At 35.7% G+C, this 14253-nt stretch overlaps 1 protein-coding gene across 7 annotated transcripts in view; it reads right to left on the bottom strand.

The window, feature by feature from the left end:
- Positions 1-14253, bottom strand: part of CCDC66 (coiled-coil domain containing 66) — a 51496-nt gene that overhangs the window by 19970 nt on the left and 17273 nt on the right. For 5 of the 7 annotated variants that reach the window (XM_030307049.1, XM_030307052.1, XM_030307054.1 and 2 more), the window contains 4 exons: positions 3330-3461; positions 2471-2721; positions 2168-2252; positions 709-870 (listed from right to left, as the gene is read on the bottom strand). In XM_030307049.1, the coding sequence (XP_030162909.1) occupies positions 709-870; positions 2168-2252; positions 2471-2721; positions 3330-3461 (630 nt within the window). Of the gene's footprint in view, positions 1-708; positions 871-2167; positions 2253-2470; positions 2722-3329; positions 3462-6648; positions 7486-14253 lie in introns of those variants that run through there. The other 2 variants (XM_030307055.1, XM_030307050.1) reach the window with 2 other exon arrangements.

The following is a 14253-nucleotide window of genomic DNA, read 5'->3' as shown; positions in this document are numbered from 1 at the left end:
ATATTTTATTCGACCATAAGAAAGAATGAGATCTTGGGGCGCCTGGGTGGCGCAGTCGGTTAAGCGTCCGACTTCAGCCAGGTCACGATCTCGCGGTCCGTGAGTTCGAGCCCCGCGTCAGGCTCCGGGCTGATGGCTCGGAGCCTGGAGCCTGTTTCCGATTCTGTGTCTCCCTCTCTCTCTGCCCCTCCCCCGTTCATGCTCTGTCTCTCTCTGTCCCAAAAATAAATAAACATTGAAAAAAAAAATTTAAAAAAAAAAAAAAGAATGAGATCTTGACATTTGCACTAACATGCATGGACCTAGAGGGTATTATGCTAAGCAAAATAAGTCAGATGGGAAACACAAATACCATATGAAGTCACTTACATGTGGAATCTAAAAAATATTGAATGAAAAGCAAAACAAAAAACCCCACACAAACACAAAAGCAGCCCCACAAACTGGTAGTAGGATGGAATCAGTAAACGGGTGAAGAGGAGTGGAAGGTACAGGGTTCCAGTTATGTAACGAATAAGTCATGGGGATGAAAGCTACAACATAGGGAATATAGTCAATGGTACTCTAATAGTGTGTATGATGACAGATGGTACCTACGAACACACATAACATACAGGACTGCTGAATCACTATTTTGTATAGCTGAAACTACCATTGTGTGTCAACTGTATTTCAATAAAAAAAATTTTTTAATATATAAATACTTACTTCCTTTTGTTTTTGCTTAAGTATGTCTTCTTCATACTGCTTCTGCATTTCTTCTCGCTCCCGTGCTAAGCGACACTCCTCTTCTTGTTCTTCCTTCTTTCTTTGCTGTTCTTCCAGCTGTTTCTTCCTGCGTTTCTCCTCTACCTGAGCAGTGATAGCTTTCTGGTCATAAATCATAAATGACACAAATTACTGTTACAAATTAAAAAATCCATTTTTAGCATTTGTTTATATTCCTAAAATAAGCTTATCAGTATCAGATGATACACAATACAGTATTACATATATAAGTAAAGTTAAATTGTCAAATTCCCAATCTATTTCTCCCATCTCATCTGTCAAGTTCTACATATGCTTTTTCTTTAACCCCAGGAGGGCTGTTAGAAGAACTAATCCAGAAACAGCTGAGTGCTTAGTGCTTAGCATAATGCCTGGTAAGCAACAGATACTCTATAAATGTCTGTTCACTAGGGGCGCCTGGGTGGCGCAGTCGGTTAAGCGTCCGACTTCAGCCAGGTCACGATCTCGCGGTCCGTGAGTTCGAGCCCCGCGTCTGGCTCTGGGCTGATGGCTCGGAGCCTGGAGCCTGTTTCCGATTCTGTGTCTCCCTCTCTCTCTGCCCCTCCCCCATTCATGCTCTGTCTCTCTCTGTCCCAAAATAAATAAAAAACGTTGAAAAAAAAAAATGTCTGTTCACTAAACTAAGAGTAACATTATTAAAAAAAGTTTGTAATACTTATTTTTGAGAGAGAGAGAAAGAGCACAAGTGGGGGAGGGGCAGACAGCGAGGGAGACACAGAATCTGAAGCAGGCTCCAGGCTCTGAGCTGTCAGCACAGAGCCCGACGCAGGACTCAAACTCACAAACCCTGACATCATAACCTGAGCCAAAGTCAGACGCTCAATCAACTGAGCCATCCACACGCCCCAAGAGTAACATTTTTAATTAAACTGAATTCTTCATGTATCGGTGATTTTAAAGAATTATTCAGAATTTTAAGTCCCTTTAGTGTTAGACTAAAATTAGGAGAGAAATTAAATCTTAGTCTTTCTTACGTTGTCTGCTAGATTTCTCAATCAGAATTCTACTTCAATGCCCTATATAATTCCCTTACAAAGAACTAATTCTTATCCTGAACAGAATTCAGGAGAACTAAACCAATGAAAAAAAATAACCAATAATAACTTAAGACTTAGTGCCATTTCATACGTGCAACTTACATATTAAAGACCTCTTCTGGCAGGCAGGTGGCTGGCTGTACTACATGATACTGTCTAGTTCTTAGCATGAATGTAATTTTAATATAATGCCAGTTGAAGTAAGAATTAGACTTATCACAGGATTGGACAGGGCCTGTGCTACACATTTACACTGAAATTTTAACTGCCATTTATTTAGGCATCTGCTGGCTAGGACTATTATTTATTAAGGCAAAGAACAATATTTTACAGTGCAATACCTGATGTTCTAACTGTTTTTGTCGTCGCCTGTCACGTTCTTCAATCTGAGCTGGGTCCAAGAGAGCAGTCATAGAACGGAGAAAACTGGCAAGACAGACACTTTAGCTATTCAAAACCCCCAAAAGGTGGGTTTAACAAGGTGCTAAATCACTTTTGTTTCAGATATATCCACTATTCATTTATACTTTAAACAAAAATACCAAACCTAAAATCAATTAAGACATATTATAAATATAACAGCAACTCTTTTAATAAAGCACAGACTTTCTTAAACATCAATCAATACTGAAGAATAAACTTACTTCGTTTTCTGACTGTTTGCCATAGTCGTATCTCTAAGAGGTTTTGCTATATGTTCCTCCTCTGAAGGTTCAACCTGGCTTCCACTCATAGGTGTATAAACACTGTTGATATCAGCCAGCTCCTGAGTGTCCGGAGAGACACAGAAGTACTCTGGTTGGTTGTATGTTGACCGAGAGGAGAGTTGAGACTGAGAAGCAGGATAGTTCTTTAATGAACCAAAATGCATTGTCCATCTGTCATGTTCCTCACCCTAATCATGATAAGTAAGAATTACTAAGAATTTTTCCAATTGTTCACATGTATAAAGTCCTATACAACAAACACAATTAAAAAAAAAATTTTTTTTAATGTTTATTTGTTTATTCCGTGGGGGAGGGGGGGTGCAGAGAGAGGGAGAGAGAGAATCCCAAGCTGGTTCCACACTGTCAGTGCACAGCACGATGCAGGGCTCAAACCCACAAACCATGAGATCATGACCTGAGCCGAAATCAAGAGTCGGATCCTTAACCGACTGAGCCACCCAGGCGCCCCTCAAACACGATTTTTAAAAGTTACCACAGAACAGAATAAGAATAAAATTAATGAAACTACATTCTTTATTGATTCCATATATATTTCGGTAACTAGCTTCAAGAATATGAGAAATTCAAAGAATTAGGAAATTCCTAAGAAGTTAGTTTTAAGTATGCAAAATCACACTTACTAAATGCATTCGATAAAAGTTTCAGAAGAACAACTGTGTAAGAATTTGAATAGTGTAGTCTTGTCAAATAGTTTCAGGATATTTTTATGTTTATGATTAAAGACTTTGAAATTATTTTTTTTCACCTTTATATCCATATATATTTGCCACCTTACCTTTGAAGATGTAATTTTTTCCTCTGTTTTTCTTTGCCGATCATCCTCTATTTGTTTGTTCAAATCTTCAATCCATTTTCTCTGCTGTTCTTGTTTCACAGCATTGAAAGAGTGCTCCAGTGGTACTGCTTCCTAAACAAGAGTCATCAATACTAGCTGAAGTTCGCTTCTCTTTTTGTAACCACTTTATATTTATAAATCTTGCCAAGAACTTATATAGATTTAAGCAGAAAGGCACTGATCTCTAAGAGGAACAATAATTTTAAAGAAAAAAATTTGAGTTATACAATTAAATAGATCTATTCCAATTTCTAGAATCATACTTGTAACATACAGAAGTAGAGAACACAGTAAGGTAACTAAATGTAAAAAAAAGGAATTTTATAATAAAAAATTCTTTTTCTAAAATAATTATAAGATTTTTAAAAGTTTTTCCTAAAAAAAAAAAAAAAAAAAAAAAAAAAAACGTTGAAGAAAAAAAAAGTTTTTCCTAATAGTCTCATTTAGACTTTGAAAGGAGTTACTGATCATTTAAGTTAGATGTAAAATACTGTTTTACATCTGGCTTCAGAACACAGGAAATACTGCCTCTGGACCAAGAGCCAGGAAGATATGAGTACCAGAGGCTTTCTCTATTGAATCATAATGCCTCTCTAGAGATCCCTCTTTTCCATTTCTACTGCTACAGCCTTATCACAGTAGACGACATTTCAATAAGATAAACATATTGTGTCTAGGTTAAGTCCTTGAATTCTAAGAAAAAAACAAAAATTAGAATAGTAGCATAAAAATTTGTTGTTGCTTCTTAATTTATGAAAATTTAGGATACTCTAACAAAAAGAAAATAATATGTACTACTCAAACTGTCCTGAAATGCACCAGCTAAGTAACAAATATACTGTTACACGAAATAACTGCAGGACATAATTAAAAAAACAGCTTGATAGACTACTACAGTCACAATATATCTCATAATGATACTTTCTACCTTTGTTTTTAACAGAAGCAATGGCAATTGACAAACTGCTTTAGTTAAAGGTAGGAAATATTTATACAACAAGAAAAAATTTTAGTATCTCATGTATTCTTACATGTTTTAAAGCGATAAAAACCATCACATTTCCTTAAGCCTAAAAGAGTCACTTCAAAAGAAGCATTATCTTCAAGTAAGTAATTCAACAATTCTATTTCTAGAAATATGATTTTGAAGATCAAAATGGAAAAGAAGCAAATGTCCCTTTTTACCTCCTTACAAGACTTTCTCAACATGGCACTCAATCATTTTAGACTCTGTCATCTGTTTAAGTCTGATTTAACTAGACGTTTCAAATTTCAGTCGAGTTACAAATTATTCAGTTTAGGTACAAGTCAAAATTACCCTTGAAAATTCCCAAAATCACTCACAAAATGTTTTGTATACGTGTCTTTACAACCCTATGGAAAACTTACTGAGTTCATTTCTCTTAAATGTAGAGAACAAAGAGAGGGTTGCTGGATGGGCTGGGGGAGGAGGGATGGGCTAAATGGGTAAGGGGCATTAAGGAATCTACTCCTGAAATCACTGTTGTAGTATATGCTAATTTGGATGTAAATTAAAAAATAATTTTTAAAAAATCAGTTTTTAATTCAGTCTTCCACTTCCTACTCAAGGATTCTTATAACTTCCTTACCACTTGAATAATTCATTTTACTTCTCTAACTTACTAGGAAACACTTAAAATTATTATTTTCTCTTGGGGCACCTGGGTGGCTCAGTCGGTTGAGCGTCCAACTCTTAATTTCAGCTCAGGTCATGATCTCACGGTTCACGGGTTTGAGTCCCATGTCAGGCTCTGTGCTAATGTCACAGAACCTGCTTGGGATTCTCTCTCTGCCCCTCCCCTGCTCACACTCTCTCTCAAAATAGACTTAAATTTTAAAAATTAGTTATTACTGAATTTTGGGGGTTTTAAAAGATATAGTCTAGATACAGCCCTTTATCAGGTAATTTGCAAATATTTTCTCCATGTATTTTATAATCTAACAGTAATATTCGCAGAGTACTTTTTAAAGTTTGAGAGAGAGAGAGAGGAAGCGCAAACCCACAAACCCTGAGATCGTGACCTGAGCCAAAGTCAGACACTTAACCAACTAAGCCACCCAGGTGCCCTCAAAGAGAACTTTTTAAATTTATTTTCAAGTTAGTTAACATATAGTCTTGGCTTCAGTAGAGCCCAGTGATTCATCTCTTACCATATGACACCCAGTGCTCATCCCAAAAAGTACCGTCCTTAATGCCCATCACCCATTTAACCCAACTGCCACCCTCCCGCCCCGCCCTAGCAACCCTCAGTTTTGTTCTCTGTATTTAAGAGTCTCTTATGGTTTGCCTCCCTCTTTGTTTTTATCTTATTTTTCCTTCCCTTCCCCTATGCTCATCTGTTGAGTTTCTCAAATTGCACGAGTGAAATCATAGGATATCTTTCTCTGATTGACTTATTTCGCTTATCATAATACCCTCCAGTTCTATCCACATTGTTGCAAACAGCAAGGTTCCATTACTTTTCATCACCAAGTAGCATTCCATTGTGTGTGTATGTATAAATATATACCACACCTTCTTTATCCATTCATCAGTTGGTGGACATTTGGGCCACCAGTGTTGTGTCCTTGATGTCAGCATATTTTTATATCTTAACCCTTTGATTAAATTTACCTGTCATTCCTCAAAATACAAGGGAGTATCATTGACTTCTGAATGTTAAACCCAGCCTGTGTTCCTTGAATAAACCCAACTCATCATGATGTACCATTTAAAATTCTTCTCTTTCTTGTACTGTCAAGTTTTCATATCAAAATATTTGTCTTGTCAGCTTTGAGTATCAGGTTTTGTTTATTCCACTCTCATAAACCTTGAAAAGCTTTCTCTTCTACTTTAATTACGTGGAAGAATTCACCAATAAAAATGTCTGGGCCTTGGGTTTATTTTGTGAGATTTTTAATGATGGAGTCCAGCTCTTTAATAAATAGGTTCGCCAAGATTTTCCATTTCATGTGTCAATTTTAGTAATTTGTTTTTTCTAATATTTTGTCCATTTTCATAAATTCTCTAACGTACTGACAAAAGTTCATGTATTCTTACTTTTTAAGCTTATTTTTGAGAAAGAGTGAGCACAAGCTTGGGAGGGGTAGAGGGAGAGGGGGACAGAGGATCTGAAGCAAGCTCCATACTGGCAGCAAGGAGCCCAATGTGAGGGTCAAACTCACGATCCGTGAGACCATGACCTAAGCTGAAATCAGATGCTCAACCAACTGAGCTACCAGGTACTCCCATTCTTACCTTTTTAATGTCCATAGACCCTTTAGTGGTATCCCCTTTTTCACTCATGCCAGTCTTCACAAGGGGTTTATCAATTTAAACACCTTTATAAAGGACTACTGTTGATCTCTTAATTCTGTATATTTATTTCCAGTTTTACTAATATCCACTCTGATCTTATTTCCCTCCTTCTACTTGTTTTGGGTATAATTTTTGCTCTTCTTTCTCTAACTTCTTGAATGAATTACTTAGATCATTAATGTTTTGTCTTCCAGTCTTCCTTTTTCGAGAAATGGATTTAAGTCTATAAACTTACCTCTAAGCACAGAAAACCCATGTTTTTATAAGCAATATTTTCATTTTCAGAGTTCATATACTTTGTTTTTCATTCACACAGAACTATATTGCTTAAATATTAAACATTTGGGAATTTTTTTTACTATTTGTTACTGATATCTAGCTTAATTCCACTGTGATCAGGTAACATATTCTGTGTAATCTGAACCTATGAAATTTGTTAAAATTTTATGGCCTTTCAAATTATTAATCCTCACTTTTTGTCCATAGATGTTTTAGGTTTTATTTCTATATAAATGAAAAATCATTACAATTTTATTTTTTCTTTTCCAGTTCTTATGACTTAATTTTGTCCCCTTGTCTTGCTATACTGGCTAGGACCAATCAATAACAAATAATAATTTGAACATCTTATCTCCTTATGGAATACTTCTAGTGCTCGCTTCGGCAGCACATATACTAAAATTGGAATACTTCTAAAATTTCTCACTTAGGATGTCAGCTTTAGGGTTTTGTTTTTTAACTCCAGTATAGTTAACATACAATGTTCTACTAGTTTCAGATGTACAATATAGTGATTCAACAATTCTACACATTACTCAGTGCTCATCAAGTATACTCTTAATCCCCTCCACCTATTTCACCCATCCCCCCTCTGGTAATCACTAGTTTGTTCTCTATAATTAAGAGTCTATTTTTCAGTTCGCTTTTTTTTCTTTGTTGGTTTCTTATATTCACATTTGGGTAAAATCATATGGTATTTGTCATTCTCTGATTTATTTCACTTAGTATTATACTCTCTAGCTCCATCCATGTTGCAAATGGCAAGATTACATTTTTTATGGCTGAGTAACATTCCACTGTACATATATAATACATCTTCTTTATCCATTCATCTATCAATGGATACTTGGGCCTGCTTCCATAATTTGGCTATTGTAATAATGCTGCAATGAACACTGGGATGCATATATCCTTTCAAATTAGTGTTTTCATATTCTTTGGGTAAGTACCCTGTAATGCGATTTCTGGATCATATAGTAGTTCTATCTTTAATTTTTGGAGCATACTGTTTTCCACAGTGGTGGCACCAGTTTGCATTCCCACCAACAGTGCATGAGAGTTCCTTTTTCTCCACATCTTCACCAATGCTCGTTTGTGTTTTTGATTTGCATTTCCCTGATAAGTGATGCTGAGTATCTTTTCATATGTCTTTTGGCAATCTGTATGTCTTCTTTGGAGAAATGTCTGTTCATGTCTTCTGCTCATTTTTGAATTGCATTATTTGGGTTTTTTTGGTGTTGAACTTGCATAAGTGCTTTATCTATTTTGGACACTAAACCTTTATCAGTTTTGTCATTTGCACATATCTTCTCCCACTCAGTAGGTTGTCTTTTAGTTTTGTTGATTATCTCCTTTACTATACAGAAGCTTTTTACTTTAAGGAAGTCCCAATAGTTTATTTTTGCTTTTGTTTCTCTTGCCTGAGATGAAATCTAAAAAAAAAAAAAAAAAATGTTGCTATGGCCGATGTCACAGAAATTACTGCCTGCGCTCCTTTCTAGGATTTTTACGGTTTCAGGTCTCAAGTTTGGGTCCTTAATCCATTTTGAGTTTATTTTTGTGTATGGTGTAAGAAAGTGGTCCAGTTTCATTCTTTTGCATGTAGCTATCCAGTTTTTCCAACATATGGTAGTGTTTTGATTTGTTTTTTTAAATACTCAATTGGAAATTCCTTAACTGGGGTTAAATTTTATCAAGTGCTTTTTCTGCACCTATTGAAATGTTTTCTTTTGTTATTAAAATGGTATAATATACTTGTGGATTTTATTTTATTTTGGAGTCTGTAAGAAAATGGATTTTTTTTCTCCAAATTTTTATTTAGACTTTAGTTAAAATATAGCATAATATTGGTTTCAGGGGTAAAAACTAGTGATTTATCACTTACATGTAACACCCAGTACTCACCATAACAAGTGCCCTCCTTAATGCCCATCACCCATTTAGCCCAGTCCCCCTGCCCCTCCATCAACCCTCAGTTTGTTCTCTATCTTTAAAGAGTCTCTTATGGTTTGCTTCCCTCCCTCTCTCTCTTCCCTATTGTGGATTTTAAAATATTTCCTTAACTACCTAGCAAAAATCTGCCTTAGTCATGATATATTATCGCCTTTCTATATATTACTAAATTTTAATTGGGAATATTTTCTTTAGAATTTTTGGGTATATATTCCTGAACAAAATAAACTTTATTTTCCTTTTTTGTTTTGTATTTTTCTGGCTTTAATACCAAGTTTACACAGTCTTATAGAATTAATTGGGAGCTATTCCATATTTTTACTGCCTGATCATGTGGATAGAGTTTGGTAGAAACTGTTAGTAAAACCACTTGGGTATTTTGCATCTCTTGTGGGAAAATCTTTCTAACTAGATCTACCTTTAACAGTAACAGGATTATTCAAGCTTTCGGTTTCCTTTTAAGTCAGTTCCTTTAAGTTATAATTTTTATAGTAATTTTGTCCATTTCACCAAGGTTTTCAGAATTGTTGGCATAAGATATTCACTACTGATTACTCTCTGTAATTATGCCACTCATAATTTTTATCTTCTTGATCATCTTTCCTAGAGATTTATTACTTCTTTCCAAACAGGCAACTTTCAGCTTTAGGTTAGGACTGGTATCCTTATTTTCATGATTTCTTCGAATTTATTCTGTTGTTCTTAGGGCGCCTACGTGGCTCAGTTGGGTAAGTGTCCAACTTCAGTTCAGGTCATGATCTAACAATTCGTGAGTTCGAGCCCCACATTGGGCTCTGTGCTGACAGCCTGGAGACTGGAGCCTGCTTCAGATTCTGTGTCTCCCTCTCCCTCTGCCCCTCCCCAACTTGTGCGTATGTGCACATGCACACCCTCTCTCTCAAAAATACACATTAAAAAAAATAATTTATTCTGTTGTTCTTTTTCTAACTTCTTTAGACACCTAGCATTTAAAGATTTTCTTTTCTAATACACTTTCTCTTGAACTTATGATGTGTTTCTGATGTGTGCATATACACTGTAATTCTGTTCCAAGTATTTGTGATTTCCACTATGATTTTTTTACTCAAGTTATTCAGTAGTGTGATTTTTAATTTCCAAATACATATGTAGTACTTAAAAATCTCTTTTTGCACGGGCGCCTGGGTGGCTCAGTCGGTTGAGTGTCTGACTTTGGCTCAGGTCATGACCTTGCAGTTCGTGAGTTTGAGCCCCGGGGTGGGGTTCTGCTGCTGACAGCTCGGAGCCTGGAGCCTGCTTCGAATTCTGTGTCGCCCTCTCCCTGCCCTTTCCCCACTCATGCTTGCTCTCTGTCTCTCAAAAATGAATAAATGTTAAAAAAAAAAAAAAAATCTTTTTTTAAATCTCTAAAACTTCTAAGTTACTTGTAGTCAGACATCACTGTAAAATAGCTATTTAAATTTTATCTGAGCCTTTCTTTATGGCCTAACACAAATCACTTTTTGTAAATATCCATGTGTGCCTGAGAAAAATATTTCCCAACTGTTGGACAAGGCACCTGATATATGTTACTTAGGACCAACTTGCTGTTCTTACAAGCACGGGCTCGGCTCTGTGCTGATGATGCAGAGGCTGCCTGGGATTCTCTCTCTCTCTCTCTGCCCCTCCCACATGTTCTCTCTCTCTCTCTCAAAATAAGCAAAGAAACAGGAAAGAAAGAAAGAAAGAAAGAAAGAAAGAAAAAGGAAGGAAGGAAGGGAGAAAGAAAGAAAGAAAGAAAGGAAGAAAGAAAGAAAAGAAAAGAAAGAAAACAATTCCATGTATAATAGCACCAAAAATAAAATACCTAGGAATAAGAAGGCAAAAGATGTGTACACTGAAAACCGTAAAACACTGCTGAGGGAAATTAAAGAAGGCACAAATAAATGGAAAGATACTCTGTGTTCATGAAATCAGAAAACTTAATATTGTCAAAATTACCTAAAGTGATCTACAGATTCAACACAACCTCTATGAAAAACTTGATGCATTTTGCAGAAATGGAAAAATCCACCCTAAGATTCCTATGGTATCTCAAGAAAGCCTGAAGAGCTACAACAATCTTAAAAACGAACAAAACTGGAGAATTCACACTTCATGCTTTCAAAACCTACTACAAAGATTGGACAATTAAAAGAGTGAGACAGTGACATAAAGAGACATACAGAACAATGGAATGGAGTGCCCAGAATTAAACTCTCGCATATACAGTCACATGATTTTTGACCATCATTGAGTCATCATGATTGACCATCAAGGACAATCTTTTCAAATAAATGGTGCTGAGAAAACTGGATACCAATGCAAAATATGTGAAAGAATAAAATTGGACCCTTATCTTACACTATATACAAAAATTAACTCCAAGTGAATCAAAGACCTAAACATAAGAACTGAAACTACAAAAATCTTGAAGAAAACATAGGGGAAAAGTTCTGTATCAGATTTGGCAATGGTTTCTTGGATAGGAGACAAAAACCACAGGCAACAAAGGAAAAAAAACAGATAAAATGGAGTTCATCAAAATTAAAAACTTTTGTGCATCAAAAGGCTCTATCAAGAAAGTGAAAAGGCAACATAAAGAATGGTACAAATCATACATTGGATCAGGTATTAATACCCAGAATAAAGAATGCCTACAACTCAACGACAACAAAAACCCAATTCAAAAATGGGCACAAAACTTGACATCCCTCCAAAGAAGATGCACAGATGGCCAACAAGCATACGAAAAAAATGTTCAACATCACTAATCATTAAGGAAATGTAAACCAAAATTACAATGAGCTACCACTTCACACCTATTAGGTCAGTTATTACAAAAAAGTCGGTGAGGATGTGGAGAAATTAGAATCCTTGTGCAATGCTGATGGAAATGTGCAATGGTAGAACAACTATGGCAAACAATACAGTTAAATATAAAATTACCAAATTAAAACTGGTAAAACCTAACAAAAAATTAAATATAAAATTATCATACGATGCAGCAATTCCACATATGGGTATCTACCCAAAAGAACTGAGAGTAGAGCCTCAAAGAGATTGTCTGTACACCAATGTTCATTGCAGCATTATTCCACAATAGCCAAAAAGGGGTAACAACTCAAATATCCATCAACATTTGGATGGATGAACAAAATGCAGTATTATAAATACAATGAAATATTATTTAGCCTTAAAAAGGAATGAGACTCTGATACATGCTATAACACGGATGAACCCTGAAAACAGTATAAATGAAGTATGTCAGACACAAAAGAGCAAATATTACGTGATTCCACTTAAAGTATCTAGAATAGTCAAATTCATAGACAAATTAGAATGGCTGCCAGGGGCTAGGAGGAGGGAAAAATGGGGAGTGACTGTAATGGATAGTTTCAGTTTGGAATGATGAAAAAATTCTGGAGGTGGACAGCGGCAATGGTTGACTGACAAAATGAATGTACTGAATCCCTCTACGTGTACACTTAAAAATGATTAAAATGGTAAATTCTATGTTTTGTGTATTTTACCACAAAAAAAAAAAAGGTTAAAAAGGAAAAAACATATAATTTTTTATTGGCCAAATGCAGAACTATAGTATGGTGGTAGCATTAAGAAACTTAGCAGAATGATAACCTCTCTTTCTTCCCCATGTTAAAGAATGCATTTGAATATACTTCCTTCACTTAAAAGGTTTCCCAGCAAGGAGTAGTGATTAGGGAAAGCCAAGTCTGCATGGAGGTGAGATGTTCTCAAAAAAGTTGAGGCTAGAAGTAAATTTCTTAGAAACACAACAGTTTAAAATTACACAGTGTAGGGGCAACTGGGTGGTTCAGTTCCAAGTGTCTGATCTCATGATTGGATGATTCATGATCTCATGATCTCATGGTTCATGAGTTCGAGCCCCTAGTTAGGCTCAGCACTGGCAGTGCAAAGCCTACTTGGGATTCTCTCTCTCTGCCCCTCTGCTCTTTCTCACAAAATAAATAAACTTAAAAAAAAGAAAGAAGAAGGGAAGCTGGTGAGAGAACTGACGCCAAACAGCCTTGGACTCCAAAAAGATATGCTTTGTAAGTTACAAACAAAGTAAACTTTCATTGAGTATTTGCTATTTGTCAGCCAATGTTCTAATAAGCACTTTATATGCATTACCTTATGTTTTAACAAAATTGGCCTTGGTGACTCTACTTGCAACCAAATTTTTGCTCCTCTTAATTACACAAAAAGGTTAACTTAATAGTAAAACAGTCTGGCTATGGGATGGATTTCTGAAGCCAACTGCTTTCAGATATTTAAGAAGGGTTTTTTAAAATTACACAGTTAATTCATTTCCCCTCAACAGCATCTCTCCAATATCCTACCACATGCATACACATAAGTGCATAAAAACTGCATTTAAACAGTAAAAAAAAAAAAAGAGAATAGATAATGATACCCTTTAAGCCTTGGTTGTCCAGCCTTACATTTAGTGTGTGTTTTATTTTCTAGTTCTTCTCCCACCCCAATTCCCATCTCTGACTCCACAGTATAAATAATTTTATTGGTTTTTTGGATTATAAAAAAAAGACACATGTTATCATTTAAAAATACATATGAAATGTAAAAACACCTAAAAGTCACCTCGAATGGCTAATTATTTATTTGCATTAATAATCATAGTATAGGGGTGCCTGGGTGGCTCAGTCGGTTAAGCATCTGACTTCAGCTCAGGTCGTAATCTCACGGTTTGTGAGTTTAAGCACCGCATCGGGATTGTGCTGACAGCTCAGAGCCTGGAGCCTGCTTCGGATTCTGTGTCTCCCTCTCTCTCTGCCCCTCTGCCATTCATGCTTTGTCTTTCTCTCTCAAAAATAAATAAACATTAAAAAAAATTTAAGAAAATAATCATAGTATAAATTACTCTCAGATAATAAATGACCTAAAAATAGTACAAATTAAGCAATAAGAAATGATATACTAACATTTCAATCTAAATTTTTTTGGTAACTGAAAATACCTTACCATTTTTAGTATTAAAGATACTTCAATGCTAATGTTGAACTGTAAATAAGCTAACAACTAATTCTTACCAACTTCATGAACAGTTTTAGTTGTAATTTTTAGTAGTATCTGCATGCATCAAAGTATTTTGTTTTTGAGAGAGAGTGCACACACAAGTGGGGGAGGGGCTGAGAGAGAGTGAGTGAGAGAGAAAATCCCAAGCAGGCTATGTGCTGTCAGCACAGATCTCACAAACCAGGAAATTGTGACCTGAGCCAAAACCTAGAGTCAGACACTCAACCAACTGAGCCACCCAGGCGCCCCTGCATGTAT

This window comes from Lynx canadensis, chromosome A2 (genome assembly GCF_007474595.2).
Source record: "Lynx canadensis isolate LIC74 chromosome A2, mLynCan4.pri.v2, whole genome shotgun sequence".
Classification (NCBI taxonomy): Eukaryota; Metazoa; Chordata; class Mammalia; order Carnivora; family Felidae; genus Lynx; species Lynx canadensis.
Note: the sequence above shows the minus strand (reverse complement) of the source record. Positions and strands in the feature narration are given on the sequence as shown.